The following is a 17,911-nucleotide window of genomic DNA, read 5'->3' on the forward strand; positions in this document are numbered from 1 at the left end:
ATTTTGGCATCTATGACCTTAAAAGCAATAATATTTTCTAGCAGCCAATCAAATAATTTCTGAAAAAGCTACCTTCTATTACAAAGTTTACTAACTATTCTAAATTATACTTTATATTTCAGTGTTTGGGGATCAATAGAAATCCAACAATACCAGAGAAGTTCAAAATAACCACTTTTCCAAAGGCCTATATAATGTTTTTGTTTAAATTCATTTCAATTAAAAACTTGACATCAATGTATCTCCACATGCCAACACCACAGGGGTACAATAGGACATTATAGTGTCAAACACAGATAAGGGCACTTGCAGCTAGAAACATGAGATATGGGGTGTCCAGTTTTTAGGTGGTTCTGGACATTGGAAGTTCTCAGAAGCCCTCCATCCTGTGCTTCCTGTAGTATACTGGATGACCTATTTATCTTTTGCTGTATAAATTTACTGTAATTATAACAGTGTCATTATGGTGCAAGGGAAGGAGTAGAGGGCTGATTTGAGTGTCAGGGGACCTTAACAAGAGTCCTAGCTCTGCCCCTAAGGGGAGGGTTGGATTAGATGATTTCTGATTCCCTCCAGTAAATTCTATGGTTCTATAAATGATAATTCTAATTCCTCTTCTTTATCTAAGATACACATTTGTAAAGACACAATTTTTTCCAATAACATTTTTACATATAAGTATACTTCAATTTCTATTAAAGTAGGATTTTTAAATGCTATTAAAATTTACAAACAGTTCTGGGAAATAAGCCTTTGCTCTCTTCTAACATACGTGGACTATGTCTGCCAGTAATCCATTTAGCTTTGGATACTTTTTTCTTGCATTTTTAGGGTGCTGAACTTGAGGAAGAACTACCCCAGCAAAAATGGGACTCCTGGAAAAAACATTCTGCAAGTGAGGTGTCAAATTGCCTGAAAGAAGAAAAAAAAACTTAGAGCAGCCAATGATCAAAATAACTAAATGCTACTTTTACACATAAAGCAAGAACAATTAGAATTATAGACATAAGTCAAGAAGGCTTATGTATATTTAATTTTTAGAGCTGAATAAAGAATCAACAATTTATTGCATAAATATCTCAGTATTTCTAATTAATTTGTCAACAAGTTATAGAATGATTTAGTGTGAAACCACTAGGCTCCTTTGCTTCTCTGAAAAGAGGGGGCAGCAGATCTGATACCACAAGAAAAAAATTTTATCTAAACATTAAAACTTGGAAGTATTTCTATGTGGATATCTTAACTGTTCATTATTATTCATTAAGCTAGCCTGAAGCCACATTCATAAATGCTTAAATTTGACAATAATTTGGAACTCTAATGGAGGCAGTGAGGCTGCGATACAGTTTAGTAGAAAGAAGACTAGACAGAGGGCTAAGATTGGATACTAGCTTTCGTCTCAGTTCTGCCTAAATAGCTAACACTTAACTTTGGGTAAGTCACTTCACCTCTCTGGGCCTCAGTTCCCTCATTTGTAATTTGGACTGCTAAGGTCTCTTCCAGCTTTAAGATTTTATAACTCCATGGCCAGAGAAAGATAAGGAAAAAGAGATGTCTTAAGACACTAGAGCACGTTCACATAGACGATAGCACGTACAGATCACTTCCCAATGCTTTTGTATCACTAGTGCTCTGATTACTTTTAATCATTAATTAGTACTTGCACAGGGACCCTACCTGGGCAGTGACTCTACTTGGGTGGTGACTCAGGGAGGCAGCAGGAGAGAGGAGAAAGAGGTAGGTCCAGTCAGTGTTAAGAAAACCCTGAAATTCATAGGTCATAACATAAAAGAACAAAAGGACCAGGCTAAAGAGACTCCTATTCTCCAAGTCCTTATAATCAAAATCCATAGATGTTGATCAGGCCTGTCCAACCTTAGGTTTTTATTGAAACAACAGACGATATATTTTGACTTGCCATTTTGGTGAGAGGTCTGTGGGAGCTCGACTTTGTTTACTAAAGCATTTATGTAAATTTCTATGCTAGTAGGCGGGCCGCATAAATCGCACTGCAGGCCACATTTTGGACAGCCCTGATGTAGAGATGCTGCAAATGTTACATGTTAAAAGAATAATCAGTGGAATGATTCTGAATGCCTCTGCTTGCTTACAGGGAAAAACTCATTCAGAGAAAAAAGAAAGCATCAATTAAAATTTCCTGAAATACCTTTTTAAAGAGACATGGGCCATCTAAATCATTTCCCAGAATTCCTTCTAAAGTCTAAGGTAGCTATAATAACTATTAAATAAATAAATGTTAAATTAATCTTATCATTAGCTAGTTGAGTCAACAAATAAGCACATTCTTTGTTCCTTTCAGTTAACTATGAGATGGTAAAGATAGGGTGTGTTTCATTGTACAGGGTGTTCCTCAAATCTGGACACATAGGCAATTGATGGTAATATGCAGTTATGGCATCGAGTTCACACGAATCTTGCAAAGCACATCAACCTTTGCATCACAAATGATGGAAATCATATTGAGGATATTGTTTGTTAATATTCCAATTAAAAATGTTGTTGAAAATTTCATTCATTTCGTTTCTTTGAAAATAGGCATTTCTGCCTATGTGTCCAGACTTTAGGAACACCCTGTGTTGTGAAAGCCACCTTGTCCCTTTCCATAAGTTAATCAAAGATGGTCTCAATGCTTTTACATATTACTTTCAAAAAGATTTCATAGCAATGGGAAGATAGACATAGGCTTAGGACTTCTTTTTATTTTTCTTGATATTTTCTCTATTGCCTTCTGTGGGTAATAATTTGACTAGGAAAGGCAAAGTGACATCATGAAGTCTCTTCTCTCAAAGGCTCCCTCATACATATGTTAATATTGTATTATCCTTTTAAAATGTCACAAAAGAGAGAACTTTGTTCAGCTCCTTGAATTTCATTCTGACATAATACCAGGAGACAGTCATGAAATACGTAGTCACTATTACAGAGGATGCTCAGTGTTGAGTCCAAATGGCAGAAAGGAATCACCTATAGATGATGACGTCCTCCAAAGGTTTCTATTTTATGCAGATTTCATGCCGACTTCATCAAGCCTTAGAACACTGCGGAGCATCCCAAATGAAATCCATAGTCATGCAAAAGAATTTGGCCTAACTATTCACACAGGAAAAAACAAGCAGATGAAGACTGTTTATTGTACCAGACTATGACAGGCAAATGGATGGACAACCCATAGAGTTGGTCCATCAGTACATCTATCTTAGACAAACACTGCAGATGGACAAGCAATGGGACTCACAACTAAATAAAAGAAAGCTAGCAGGTGGGACTGCCTTTGGGAAAGCACACCATGCTTTTAATGACCCTAAGTATCTCACTGAAACAAGAAGCTAAATTTTTAACACCAGTATTCTGGTGATGCTATGTGGCTAACTCATTCAATATCCCCAGTCTCTGCGGAAGTAAAGTTGCAGGCCACTTGAAGAGCAATGGAGAGATGTTTTAGTGGGCATGAATATGCTGCAGCACATTAGCAATGAATCATACACCAAAAGTGGTATAAAAGATGTAAGACCAGATGAAGAGATTGAAGAGATATAAGACCAGAAAAGAAGGTGGGTTGGTCATGTAGCAATACCAAGGATAACAGGGGGACAACTCAAATGCTACACTGGTATCCATTCAATGTCAAGAGATCTAGAGGGAAGCACATTGGGTGGGCTCTCTGGGGTAGATTGACGGGAGGATGTGCACAAGAGTCAAATAGGATAAAAAGGTTTGAGTGAGTGGTGATCTGCAACGCTGAAGGGAGCACTCACATTAATAAGACCACAGAGTTATCACAGCATAGCTAGCACGTTAGTTATAAGTATGGCTTTTGATACTGCAAAGTTGTACCCATTTTATATATTTTATATTTCCTCCCTTTTTATAAGGGAGGAAAATGTTGTAGAGTGGGAAGAGCTTTTGACTGGAACTCAGGAACTTTGCTTCTAGTCTCATCTATGCTCATAATGAATTACATAGTCTTGGGCAAATCAGTTTACCTTTCTAGGCTTTGTTTTTTTTTTCTCATCTACAAAATGAGTGTTGGATTGGAATTTTAAGGTCCCTCTCTAGATTTAAATTCAATGGCTTAAAGGAAAATTTTACTATATTCAGTCATTACAGAGGATGAAAGCTATTTTTAGTTCTAATGATGCTTCTTTGACACTTGAGCTTTTGTTCAATAACACTACTTTCCCAATTATTACATGAGAAATTTTAGTCTACTTTCAAATCTACAATGTGACACAGTTTTCAAAAATGCATCATGATAAAAAGAAGACACTCCCTATTCTAAGAACACTTTTAGTAGCCAGCTAGAAATTGTTTAGAGGATGCTTTTGGATTTTTTCTAAAGTAATCTTCCAAAATAGGAAAATGATCATATGCGTATTTATTTTTTTGTAAAACTGAAAACTTCTAATGTTGCTATATACCATATAGTATAAATCTACACATTAAAATTCAGTATCTAGAATCTTCAACACAATAATAATTATTTTATATACTTTTACAGAATAAGAGACTATACTTGGACCATGAATGAAAATATTTTAAATGAAAGTGTATGAACTTTCAGCCTTTAAAATGATTTTCAGAACTTCTACAAAGTGAAAGAGGAAATTCTTTAACTTTTAAGAATTTAAAACACATTAATTTTAGCTATATAACATAGAAATTTTGTTTAACCTGGCAATTTGTTTTAATTCTATACTTCAAGCTGTCTTTCAAATGAGATACGATTACTTCTATCCCCTCCCTATTCCCGGTATTTGGCGACTTAAATGACAATATTTTGGAAAGAATAAATAATAACGTATATATTCTATTAGTAGAGATATGCACATATATGTTTATGCATATAATCATGTGTAATGTATATGTGTGTATAGTTTCTAATCTAAAAAGCAATGACTTCGGGGAGCAAAATATTTTCAACATTGAAGTTCTTTTAAGTAATAATGTCTTTCCTCCAAAATTGAGTCCTAATGTACCATTTCTCATAGTACCAACTAGCAACATGAGATAGTAGTTTCTTTCCTGGAATAATGTTATTTGAAAGAGTAGAGAACTTGGTACCTTATATATTCTTATGATATGTATATATATATAAGCCTGGGGACAAATTTGCTGATATTTTTGTGAACAATATAACTTGCTCCTGTAGCATAAAAACAGTTTCTATTCTTTATGAGCAGAACTGGGCTGAGCAATTTGAATTTTAAGATATAGTGAAAACCAGATAAATGTGGTTTGTTTCATTTTCTTTCTTTAGTGCAACAAAATATTTCAGTAATACCTACCTACTTTTATCACAATTTTATGGAGCAAATCCAAGTCAGAGCTGCTGGGAAGATAGGGGTTCCCAGTGGCCATCTCAATGATCATGCAGCCTAAAGCCCAAATGTCCACAGGCCTAAAACCAGAAAAATGGCAAATAACTTTTTAATGAAGAACTAAACAAGAAAGTTTTATTTAAGAAATGATAATCTTTAATTTACCAAGGATTAATCTTGACAATCTTTAATTTACTAAGGATCAAACTAAAGAAATAAAAGCTATAGAATAGAAATAATTTCCATCAAATTATAACATGATTTTTAAATACAAAAATTCCAGGTTATATTTAAATACAATCATTCTTTATTTAGATATAAATCAATATGCTTTCATTTAAATTGCCTAGGAAGTCCTGTAGCAACTCAGATGATAGATAAGTCTCTATATTAAAATAACTGCAGAATTAGTGTATATAGTTGAATTTGAACAATTATGTTCTATTACCCATCATGTACTTAAGTAGAGAACAATAATTACCATAGTACCTCATTCCCAAATGTTTTCTAGCATGGATGTAATTTATTAATCTTAACTCATTTCAAATATGAGATAAAAACCATTAGCCCCCAATAGCAGGAAACAGGATCTAGGTTTTGAGGGGTTTTTAATAAGCAATTTTTAAAGCATCATTATTTGAAGAGAAAAAATAAAAAAAAAACAAGTAATTTATGCCATCCATAAAATAATCCTATATTCTATTATACTGAGTGCTTGCCATAGAAGCAGCACAATTGCATTCAGATAACAATGAATTCGGGAATAAAGAGATTAACATCAATTTGTACAACTCTGCAAGCCCAAACATTATGCATGCTATTTAATGATGAAATGCAAAGTCAGAAGTAGCTTACTTCTCAGAATTTCTAATAAGTAAATGGTGGCTTGTTGCTTTTCATGCAAATTTACCATTAAAAATAATTTTTTCCTCAAAACTAAAAGTATCTCTATGGAATGCCAAGCATAAAACTCATCCTCCACTTCTGAGACAATCTCCCCAAATTTATTCTAGTTTGCCCATTCACAGGTGAATAGCTAAGGACCACTGGTAATTGGATTTTTCTCCCTGAACGCTCTCTGGATATATATTTCTTATTGGTATTGGTGCCCTATTACTTAACAATTGAGGGAAAAGAAAGCATATCATCTTAGTAGAGCTGGGTGGATAGTAAGTGTTGAATAAATGGTTGCTGATTGATTAACAATAATCTTAAAGCACAGGAGACTATATCTGGTTAATTGTTGTTGAAGGCTTCCATAATAATTAGAATGTTCTTGTTTCATAATAATTAGAATGTTCTTGTTTGCTATTGAAATAACCCCCCAATAACGAGAATATTCACTAATATCCACAGTATTTCTGCTCAATTTTAGCTGTTGAAAAAACTCAATGTCATTCTGAAGGGCTCTAAATGTAGCAACTCGTAGGAACACTAGAGTCATGAGCACTATGAATAATTTTCTTCAAGCATTAATACCTGACAAATGATTTCAGAAAAAATGAAAATGTGTTGAAATTTAAAACAAGTCCCTTTCTAGCACCTTTATATGGAGGTAAAAACAAAATCTGGAGATTCCCCACCAAAGTGATCATTCCTAGGAAGAACACAGAAGATGGTTCCATTTAACATGCATCTTTTTTTCTTTGCATTTATATACAAAAAAAAAACCTGTTCCCTTCATATTTTTCTATATTTCTCATCCAATTCTCAAATTCTATAATTCTATTTTTGCCTTGAATTGTAAATCCATTAGAGACCAGAACATTTTCTAAAGCTCTTAGAAGAGCATAACATGCACATATCAGTTCAGTTATAAAGTATCAATACAAAACAAGGGCCACACTTTCCCCACCAAATCTGGCTTGTGTAAAATCCAAGTACAGCCTACGAGTATTACTTTCCAGGGTGGCAGAGATGAAATGGGGAACCTCTGATTTTCTGTACTATAGCACATTAAGCAGTATATGTGTTCTGCCCCCTCCTCTTATGGAATGAGGCTTCTCTGGCCTCTGCTCCAAAGCCCCTTTCTTCATGAAGAGTGACTGCCATCTCCCAGTAGACCTATCCTGATCTTCTGCAATAGAATTTGAGTGATCCAGAGTAGCCTCTCATTTGACTTCAATACTCCATACCTGAGAGATGTCTTAGAATCCCACAAAGCCAGTTTGTTTCATTAGCATGTTCTCCATTCTCATAGAATCTTCTCTGCCAGATCAACTGTACCAGTTTAGAGTAACCTGGGAGACTGTTCCTTTTGCTCATTCAGCCATAGTTACATCCCCCTGGGAACCTGAGCCAACCTGGTATGGTGCATGTGCATGGTCTATAAGAGGAATAAGATGAAACAGCTCCACCGACTTTTAGGACTCTTTTCCAATGTTTTCTCTCATTTGGATCCAATGGGAACATCTTGTGGCCACTGGGTTAAGTACAATACTGAAAACCACTGGATCCTCAAATAGTCCCAAGGTACCTTAAGCTCATAGCATGCTGTACTGGTTGTAGCAACAATTTGGCTAGCAGCTACTATGGCTGCGTAAGACCAATAACACCAGCATACAGAAGGGCTGTTAACACAGGTTCTTTGATCTGCTTTTCTAAGGAAAGCAACTTTAAGGGGTTAACATTAGTTTAATTAAACATACATATGTCAATCACTTATTTCAGGGGGAAAAGATAAGCCCCCGAACTTCAAGGCAAATACAAACAGAAATGACAAACATCGACAGACAGACCTTGTCTGATTCAAATCACAATACATAGTTAGCAGAGAAGAACCAATGGGCTTAGGTTAGCAAAGCCAGGGGGCAGTTACACGGCTTGCCCAGAGTCTCAACACACCTTCCATGAGTGAGCCCCAAAAGTCAAATCCCAATTATATAATTATAATCCCAATTATAATCCTCAATTATATCCTGTTCAGAGCCCTGAGGGCTCTGACCTTACCCAGGCTGGGTGTGTGAAAGTTTCCCATCCCCAGTATCACATCATATATAAGTCAATGCCTCCGGATTGCCTCAGTGCTGAGAAATAGCTGAGAAATATTCCAAAACGAAGACAGCAAAATGTTTCCCACCAATTCAAACAAAGGGGAGACTTGATAGTCTTAGCATCCCAAAAGGGAAGAACAGGAAAAAGTCTGATTGCCTTAACACTGGTCCATCTTAGTTATCTTATTCAGTGTCCAGTAGTCTATGTATGTTTGTATGTGTATGTGTAGCCAAGTCTTATGCATGAGGTACATACATATATGGACTGCAGGACTCAGGGATGGTGGCATTCACAAACAGATGTTTCGAATGTTTTGGGGAATTTTTCTATATCTAAGAAGGCTCTCTCCTGAAGTCACTCTTGAAAGGATCAGGAGTCGTTGAGCTTGATTCTCTGTGCTATGTCTCAGATACACCCCATACTCCACTCAAGCACTGGGTATACTACAGTACTGACAGTTTGCCTCAAATGATCATTCTGTTACATAGGCACTAGAGAGTCACCAGAGTCAAAGCTTTATGGTTCCGCTGTTAAGACAGAGGCAGGTCTGCTGGGAGATGGCATAGTAGGTAGAACCACTTCTCCTGGAAAGGGGAAAGGGGGTTGAGGCCAGGAAATAAAGCAGCCTCATATAGAATAGTAAGAGGCAGAGTGCATGTCCAGTTCCATTAGAGATAACTCAGTTCCTCGAATCAGGGGTTCCTCTGATCACTTCTGCTATACCTAAACACATGTGTGTGTGTATACACATATATATTTCAAAAAGATGTCATATATTGGACCAATATAGTAACTAGACACTTAACACATGTAATTGGAAATTTATTTCTGAATTGGTAGTGAAGTAAATTAATTATACAAATTTCCCAAGAATATAATGACAGAAGGAGTTACTAGTAGGCACAGTAGGGTAATGAACTAGAAGGCTTAATGTATTTACTGATGTCTTCTAAAGAGATTCTGAGCTAGCTGGTTACTACCATTCCTGCTACGACCATTCAGAAGAAGAAATGAAAGTAGTAAGTCGGTCTCTCTTGGGCCTCCCTTAAGGTATAAGACCCAGAAATGCTTCCCAGTCCTGGCAATATTAGATGTGCCTTGTTGGAAGGACACAGTGGAGATCAGAAAAGTATATTATGGGAAAATACAGAAGGGAAGAAAAGTGGAACATATATTAAAACATACTTACTTTCCATAAGTAGTATCTTTTAATACTAACTCAGGAGCTCTATACCAGCGGGTAGCTACATAGTCTGTATAAATGTCCCCAGGGGCTGCTAATGTCCGAGCAAAACCAAAATCACAGAGTTTAGTAATTCCAGACTGAGATACTAAAATATTCTCAGGTTTTATATCTCGATGAATAATCTAAAAACAAACAATAATCATTTTAGATAAATTAAACTTCAATAACTAGGAATATTCTCTAACATATATATGGCATTTACATATATATGCATATATATATATATATATTGCCAGTTAAAACAGTAAAGCTTTTCTCTATAGATGGAAAGGATGCTCAATGTCTGTTATGCATTAAGTTTCTAGTTCCTGGTCCCACACCCCATTTCCCTACATTAAAATGAATTTGGGGAAAGATATACGGTCACAAAAAGTCAGTGACATTTACTAAAAGGAAAAACAACTAAGCATTCCAATATTCTGTGAAATATCACAAGATAAACAGGAAAATTTATTCAAAGTAAGAAATATGGGGTCTTTTCTTGGCTGTACAACTAACTTGCTGTGATTTAACTCTATGCCTTCATCTCCCTCTAAAAGATGGGGAAAATATTAGCATAGGGCAGATTTGTTTTCAGTGGGTATCATCATTTTAAAAAGTGGATTATACAAACCTACTTAAAAGGAAGTGAAAAGCTTTGTTTATAAAATACCATGGCAGTCTGGGAAGAAAAGCAAAAAGTTCAGTTTGAACTACTTATAGCAATTTCAGCTTTGAAAGTATTACTTTCTTTTTCTCATAGCTAATTGTTTTCTTAATATAAATATGTTTATATACATACATGTTTGTTTTTTGATCCCTTTCCAACTCACTGACATTAAACTGTGAATATTTTTCTTATATTCTAACACATAACAGAAAAAAGTTGAAATTGAGAACTTTACAATATATTTGGCATTTTTGTCCTTTTTAATATAAGAAATTAGGTAAGATTTGATGAGATAAAGTTAGCTTTATATAAAATTAATAAATTTTTATTTTGTTTTCTGTGCCTAAGAAACAAAGGAATGAGTGAGCATATGGGAATTCAATGTTCATTCATTAAGCAAATATTTATCAAGTATGTCCTTGTAAATATGTGTCTGGTGTTCAAGAACATCTAACAAAGGCATTTTAAGGATAGGTAGGATTTCTGACAGGTAAAAATAGAAGGGTGACATTTCAGGAGAAAATATCGGCATGAGCAAAGTCATTGAAAAGTCTAAGGACCTTCCTCTGGATCTTTTGATATTGAATGGATACCACAGTAGCATCTGAATTGTCTGCCTGTTATCGCTTGGTCTTGCTACATGACCACCCACCATTTTACATCTCGTCAATTATATCTTTTATGCTACTTTTGGTGTATGATTCATTGGTAATGTGCTGCAGCATATTCATGCCCACTAAACATCTCTCCATTGCCCTTCAAATGGCCTGCAACTTTACTTCCTCAGAGACTGGGGATATTGAATGAGTTATAGCCACATCACATCACCAGAACATTGGTGTTAAAAATTTAGGCTCTTGTTTCAATGAGATACTTGGGGTCATTAAAAGCATTGTGTGGTTTCCCAAAGGCAATCCAGCCTGCTAGCTTTCTTTTACTCAACTGTAGGTCCCATTCCTTGTCCATCTGCAGTGTCTGTCTAAGATAGATGTACTGATGGACCAACTCTATGGGTTGTCCATCCAATTGCCTATCATAGTCTGCTATAATAGACAGTTTTCATCTACTTGTTTTTCTCCTGTGTGAATAGTCGGGCCAAATTCTTTTGCATGACTATGGATTTCATTTAGCATGCTCTGCAATATTCCAAGGCTTGATGCAATCAGCATAAAGTCACTCACAAATAGAAGCATCTGGAGGACATCACCATTCATAGGGGATTCCTCTGCCATTTGGACTTTCCATGACAACTTTGGCAAACATATGTCACCCTGTTTTCTTACTCAAATGATATTAATAATCAGGAGGTTGAGCAAACTCTTCTGTTTCTACATGTTTCAAAGAATATCATGATTTTGATGATATGGAAACACTTTGTGTGAAAAGAACCTTCAAGGCAACATTTTGATTTACCAAATCAAAATATTTTATCTTGTATTATCTGTACTTTTTAGTAAGCTATGTGTAAGAATAGGTAGAATCATTTTTAACTTTCTATCTGTTCCTTTCTCATACCTTTTAACAAGGGCACCCTCTATACGTATATAATCATCATAAAAATTTTGGAGAGATGGAAAAGTATGTAGTTATTGGTATTTTCTTAACTGTCTTTTTTTCCTAAGCATTTTGTATCCTACACTTTCAGATATCTTGTAAATCAACCCAAGACCTACAAAATTGTGTTAACAGCATGAACCTCTTCTATGTGTTGGCTAGATCTAGTCAAACTGGCATTTCTTTTCTTTAGTGCCATCTCTACTTCCCTATACTGTACATGGGGGATAGTGATGTTTGACTACAAAAAGCGTGCTCCATTGTCAATGATGGGAAAAGTTACAGAAATCTTGACAAATATTGCTTTGTTCTTGTCCTTCCATTTTTATCCTTTTGTGAAATGATGTGGATTAACTGGATCTCTTGCCAAGATTTTCTGTAAAGTTGTTTTTTACTTCACTATTTATTTCTCATTATTTTATAAGTCAACATTTCATGAACTTCCAATGAATTTTATATTGTAAACTGATATTACCTTTGACAGTTATTTCTCTGAATTTTTTGAGTTTTATGATTTTTATTTAATATTTTAGTTCTCAACACTGATTTCCACAAGATTTTGAATTACAAATTTTCACTCTATTTCTACCCCCCCATTCCAAGATGGCATATATTTTGATTGCCTCATTCCTCAGTCAACCCTCCATTCTGTCACCCTACTCCCCCCCCCATCCCTTTTCCCCTTACTTTCTTGTAAGGCAGGATAGATTTCTATGCCCCATTCCCTATATATCTTGTTTACCAGCTGCATGCAAAAATAACCTTTCTTTGAGCATCTGTTTTTAAAACTTTGAGTTCTAAATTCTCTCCCCTCTTCCCTTCCCACCCACCCTCCCTAGGAAGGCAAGCAATTCAACATAGGTCACACATGTGTCATTATGTAAAACACTTCCACAATACTCATATTGTGAAAGGCTAACTATATTTCCTTTCATCCTATCCTATCTCCCTTTATTCAACTTTATCCCCTTGACCCTGTTCCTTTTCAAAAGTGTTTGCTTTTAATTACCTCCTCCCCCATCTGCCCTCCCTTCTATCATCTCCTTTTTATCGCCTTCCCCTTAATTTCCTGTGGAGTAAGATACCCAATTGAGTGTGTATGTTATTCCCTCAAGTCAAATCTGATGAGAGCAAGATTCACTTATTCCCCCTCACCCGCCCCCTCTTTCCTTCCTACAGAACTGCTTTTTCTTGCCACTTTTATGTGAGATAATTTACCCCATTCTATCTCTCCCTTTCTCCCTCTCTCAATATATTTTTCTCCCATCCCTTAATTTAATTTTATTTTTTTAGACAGCATCCCTTCATATTCAACTCACCCTGTGCCCTCTGTCTACGTATATGTACATTCCCTTCAACTACCCTAATACAGAGAAAGGTCTCATGAATTACACACATCATCTTTCCATGTAGGAATGTAATCAAAACAGTTCAACTTTAATAAGTCCCTTACGATTTCTCTTTCTTGTCTACCTTCTCATGCTTCTCTTGATTCTTGTGTTTGAAAGTCAAATTTTCTATTCAGCTCTGGTCTTTTCACCGAGAAAGCTTGAAAATCCTCTATTTTATTGAAAATCCATATTTTGCCTTGGAGCATTATACTCAGTTTTGCTGAGTAGGTGATTCTTGGTTTTAATCCTAACTCCTTTGACCTCTGGAATATCATATTCCAAGCCCTTTGATCCCTTAATGTAGAAGCTGCTAGATCTTCTGTTACCCTGATTGTGTTTCCACAATATTCAAATTGTTTCTTTCTGGCTGCTTTCAGTATTTTCTCCTTGGCCTGGGAACTCTGGAATTTGGTGACAACACTCCTAGGAGTTTTCTTTTTGGGCTCTTTGTCAGGAGGCAATCGGTGGATTCTTTCGATTTCTATTTTACTCTCTGGCTCTAGACTATCAGGGCAGTTCTCCTTGATAATTTCTTGAAAGATGATGTCTAGGCTCTCTTTTTGATCATGGCTTTCAGGTAGTCCAATAATTTTTAAATTATCTCTCCTGGATCCATTTTCCAGGTCAGTGGTGTTTCCAATGAAAAACACATTGTCTTCCATTTTTTCATTCCTTTAGTTCTGTTTTATAATATCTTGATTTCTCATCAAGTCACTAGCTTCCACTTGCTCCAATCTAATTTTTAAGGTAATATTTTCTTCAGTGGTCTTTTGGACCTCCTTTTCCATTTGGCTAATTCTGCCTTTCAAGGCATTCTTCTCCTCATTGGCTTTTTGGAGCTCTTTTGCCATTTGAGTTAGTCTATTTTTTAAGGTGTTATTTTCTTCAGTATTTTTTTGGGTCTCCTTTAGCAAGTCATTGACTTGTTTTTCGTGATTTTCTTGTATCACTCTCATTTCTCTTCCCAATTTTTCCTCTACTTCTCTTACTTGCTTTTCCAAATCCTTTTTAAGCTCTTCCATGGCCTGAGACCAATTCAAGTTTTTCTTGGAGGCTTTTGATGCAGGCTCTTTGACTTTGTTAACTTCTTCTGGCTGTATGTTTTGATCTTCTTTGTCACCAAACAAGGAATCTAGAATTTGAATTTGAGTCTGAGATGGTTTTTGCTGCCTGTTCATGTTCCCAGCCAATTACTTGACCCTTGAGCTTTTTGTCAGGGTATGACTGCTTGTAGAATAGAGAGTACTTTGTCCCAAGCTTTGGGGTCCAAGTGCTGCTGTTTTCAGAGCTACTTCTACTCCACCGTCAACACAAGCTCTGTCACAGCAGTGCTCCTCCCCCAAGAACTGTAAACCGGGACCCACAATCCAGATCCAAGCAGGGCACAGCAAGAAAACCTGCTTCTGTGCCCACAAAGTGCTCCTTGCACTCCCACTCTGATCTGCTGCTAGATTCCTCCCACCGTGTGAGCCAGGGACTCGGGAAGCAGCCTCATAAGCTTCCTGCTGCTGCCATCACCACAGCTGCACCACCTCCACCACCCCCAGGGATGGGGTTGGACTGCTCTCACCTCAATCCTGCAGTTCCCACTAACCTGCTCTTTGGCATTTCTAGGTTGATAAGTCTGGTAACTGCCATGGCTCAATGATTCATGGCCCTAAGGCCTTTTCTGGCCAGCTCACTCTCAGTCTGGTCTGTCCTGGTGCAGCCCATGCTGGGCTGCACTCCACTCCCAGCACCATGCGAAAGACCCTTCCCAGAGACCATCCAGGCTCTCCTGGGCTGGAGATCTTTTTCCCTCTTCTATTTCATGGGTTCCACAGCTCTGGAATTTGTTCAGAGCCATTTTTTACAGGTGTTTGGAGGGATTTGGGGAGAGCTTAAACAAGTCCCTGCTTTCCAGCTGCCATCTTGGCTCCGCCCCCCCCCCCCCTGCCATTCTAGTTTTTAAGGAATTATTTTCTTTAGTGAGCAGACTTCCTTTTCCATTTGGCAAATTCTGCTTTTTTAAGGTATTCTTCTCTTCATTGACTTTTTGGACCTCTTTTGCCATTTGGGCTAGTCTACTTTTTAAGGTGTTATTTTCTTCAGTATTTTGGGGGTTCTCCTTTAGCAAGCTGTTGACTCATTTTTCATGATTTCTTACATCACTCTAATTTCTCTTCCCAATTTTTCCTCTACTTCTCTTACTTGATTTTCAAAATTCTTTCTGAGTTCTTCCATGGCCTGCAACCAATTCATATTTTTCTTGGAGGCTTTAGATGTAGGAGCTTTGACTTTGTTATCTTCTTATGGTTGCATGCTTTGGTCTTCTTTGTCACCAAAGTAAGATTCTAGGGTCTGATTTTTTTCCTGCTGTTTGCTCATTTCCCCAGCCAATTACTTGACTTTTTAACTCGTCATTAAGGTAGAACTCTGTTTCTAGTGTTGAGGGTGTACTCTCCCAAGCTTCAGGGGTTTTGTTCAGCTGTTTTTGGAAACACTTCTAAGGACCTCTAAATTTTTAGTTCTTCCAAGGTGGTATAATCAAAGGAGAGGCGTTTACTCCTTTCCTGGCCTGTTCTCTGGTCGGTGAATGACCACAAGCACCTTTTTCTGCCTTGGAACTAGTGAGGAGTATTTCCTCTCTGCTGCCACCACAAGTTCCACCATGCCAGCGCTCTTCCTCTCCCCAGGATGGCCACCCAGATCCGAGCATGGGCAAATCAAGAGAATCCTGCCTCAGCACCAACAAAGAGATCCCTGCAATCCCCCTCTGATCAGCTGCATGATCCCCCACCATCTGTGAGCCGAGAGCTGCAGAAGCAGTTGCTGCCTCCACGGAAACTGCCACCCTGGGGCTGTGGCCAGACTGTGCTCCTCTCTCACCGAGGTCAGAGAGACTTTTCCTACTGACCTTCTAAGTTGTCTTTGGCATTTGTGGGTTGAGAAGTCTGGAAACCACCATAGCTGCCTCTGATTCAGTCCCCTGAGGTTTGCTCCAGCCCTGTCTGTGCCAGCTGGCCCATGCTGGACTGTGCTCCTCTCCCAGCCCAGTGCAATAGGCCTTTCTTGTGAACCTTGCAGGCTGTCTTGGGCTGTAAATTTCACTCTGTCATTTTCTTGGTTCTGTTGCTCTAGAATTTGTTTAGAGTAATTTTTTAACAGATATTTGGAGGAGTTTGGGGGAGAGCTCAATCAAGTCCATGCTTTTACTCCACCATCTTGGCTCTGCCCTCCATCATCATTTCTTATAGTACAGTAACACTTTACTAACATATTTTGTTTAGGCACTGCTCAGTTGATGGGCATATAATTTTTTGTTATTCTTTGCAACCATGAAAAGGGCTACAATAAATATTTTGGCATATGTGAAACTTTTCTTTCTGTTTTTGACCTCCTTGGGTTATATGGACAGCAGTACGATCTCTGGGTCAAAGGGTTTGGGAATTCCAGTCACTTTTTTTTTTAGCATAATTCAAAATTACTTCCCAGAATGGCTGGACCAATTCGTAGCTACTCTAACAGTACATTAGTATATCCATCTTTGTGTGGCTTCTTCAACATTATTCCCATCTTTTATCACCTCTACCAAATTCTAGGATGTGAAGAGAAACCTGAGTTATTCTGATAGTAATTTGTTTTATGATAAATGATTTGGAAAAAGCTTTCACATGTTTAATAGTTTGTAATTTCTTTCTCTGTTGATCCTACAATTGTGCTTTCCTATTTCTCACATGACTATGTCTTCTTGGTTCTCCTACTATGAGTTTCTGTCCTCTCTGATCCATTCTCTACACAGGGGCCAAATGGAGGTTCCTAAAGCACAGAAGTGACCACGCCATTCACCTGCTAAACTCCAAGAGGCACTTTATTGCCTCTAAATATAAACTCCTCTCTTTGGCATTTAGAGCCTTTCACAATCCGACTCCAACCTCTCCAGATTTATCACACATTATTACTCTTAATGTATTCTAAGTTCCAGTTAAATTCAATTACCTGCAATTCTATCTCCCATTTCTGTCCTTTTGCACAGGCTGTTTTCCCCATGCCTAGAAAGCTTTCCCTCTTCCCCTTTACCTCAGAGAACCCTTAATTTACCTCAGAGTATAACTCAGGTACCACCTCCTACAACAAGCAGGCTTGTGCTCTCCTCCAACAAAAGAATTTTGTTAACATACCATATGTATTTTGCACTTAATTATTGGTGTATGTTATTTTCACCCAGTAAAATGTAAGGTCCTTGTAAGCAAGAACTTTTTTGTATTCCCAGCACCTATCACCATGCCTAGGAGATGGTAAGTCACTTATTAAATGTTTGTTGAACTGAATTGTCCCTCTTGTTTGTTCTTTTTTTAAAATATAGTTATTTTCCCTGAGTTATATCCTAATCATGAGTCCCATCCAATCAAGTATTATTGAAGGCCATGAAGTCAACTTTGTCTTGTGTTAGGATCAGTAGTTCTCTTTATTACTATTAATGTTCCTATACAGATATGAGATCAAGCTTTTTACTGTTAAGATTTTTTTCTTGAGCATCTTCTTATGAGTTACATTTTCTACTGATATTCTGCTTATACATGTTGTCTTCTATAGTATAAATTTGACATATGCAGGCAGTTTTCTTTCTTCTCCCTTTTATTTTAAAGCACAGTGCTCAAAGTTTTAAGACCCTAGTCCTAGGCAAATACATTTTAACTGGACCTCATTAGGTACAATGTATTCTCAATATTAAATCACTATAGTTTATTCTCTCATC

At 37.1% G+C, this 17,911-nt stretch overlaps 1 protein-coding gene across 1 annotated transcript in view; it reads right to left on the reverse strand.

The window, feature by feature from the left end:
• The window catches only part of CDKL3 (cyclin dependent kinase like 3), a 72,732-nt gene that overhangs the window by 32,130 nt on the left and 22,691 nt on the right, over positions 1 to 17,911 (reverse strand). The window contains exons 4-6 of the mRNA XM_036752796.1: positions 9,523 to 9,701; positions 5,307 to 5,419; positions 773 to 912 (exon numbers count right to left, since the gene is read on the reverse strand). Coding sequence (XP_036608691.1) covers positions 773 to 912; positions 5,307 to 5,419; positions 9,523 to 9,701 — 432 coding nt within the window. The remainder of the gene's footprint in view (positions 1 to 772; positions 913 to 5,306; positions 5,420 to 9,522; positions 9,702 to 17,911) is intronic.

The sequence above is a fragment of the Trichosurus vulpecula genome, chromosome 3, assembly GCF_011100635.1.
Source record: "Trichosurus vulpecula isolate mTriVul1 chromosome 3, mTriVul1.pri, whole genome shotgun sequence".
NCBI classification, from domain to species: Eukaryota; Metazoa; Chordata; class Mammalia; order Diprotodontia; family Phalangeridae; genus Trichosurus; species Trichosurus vulpecula.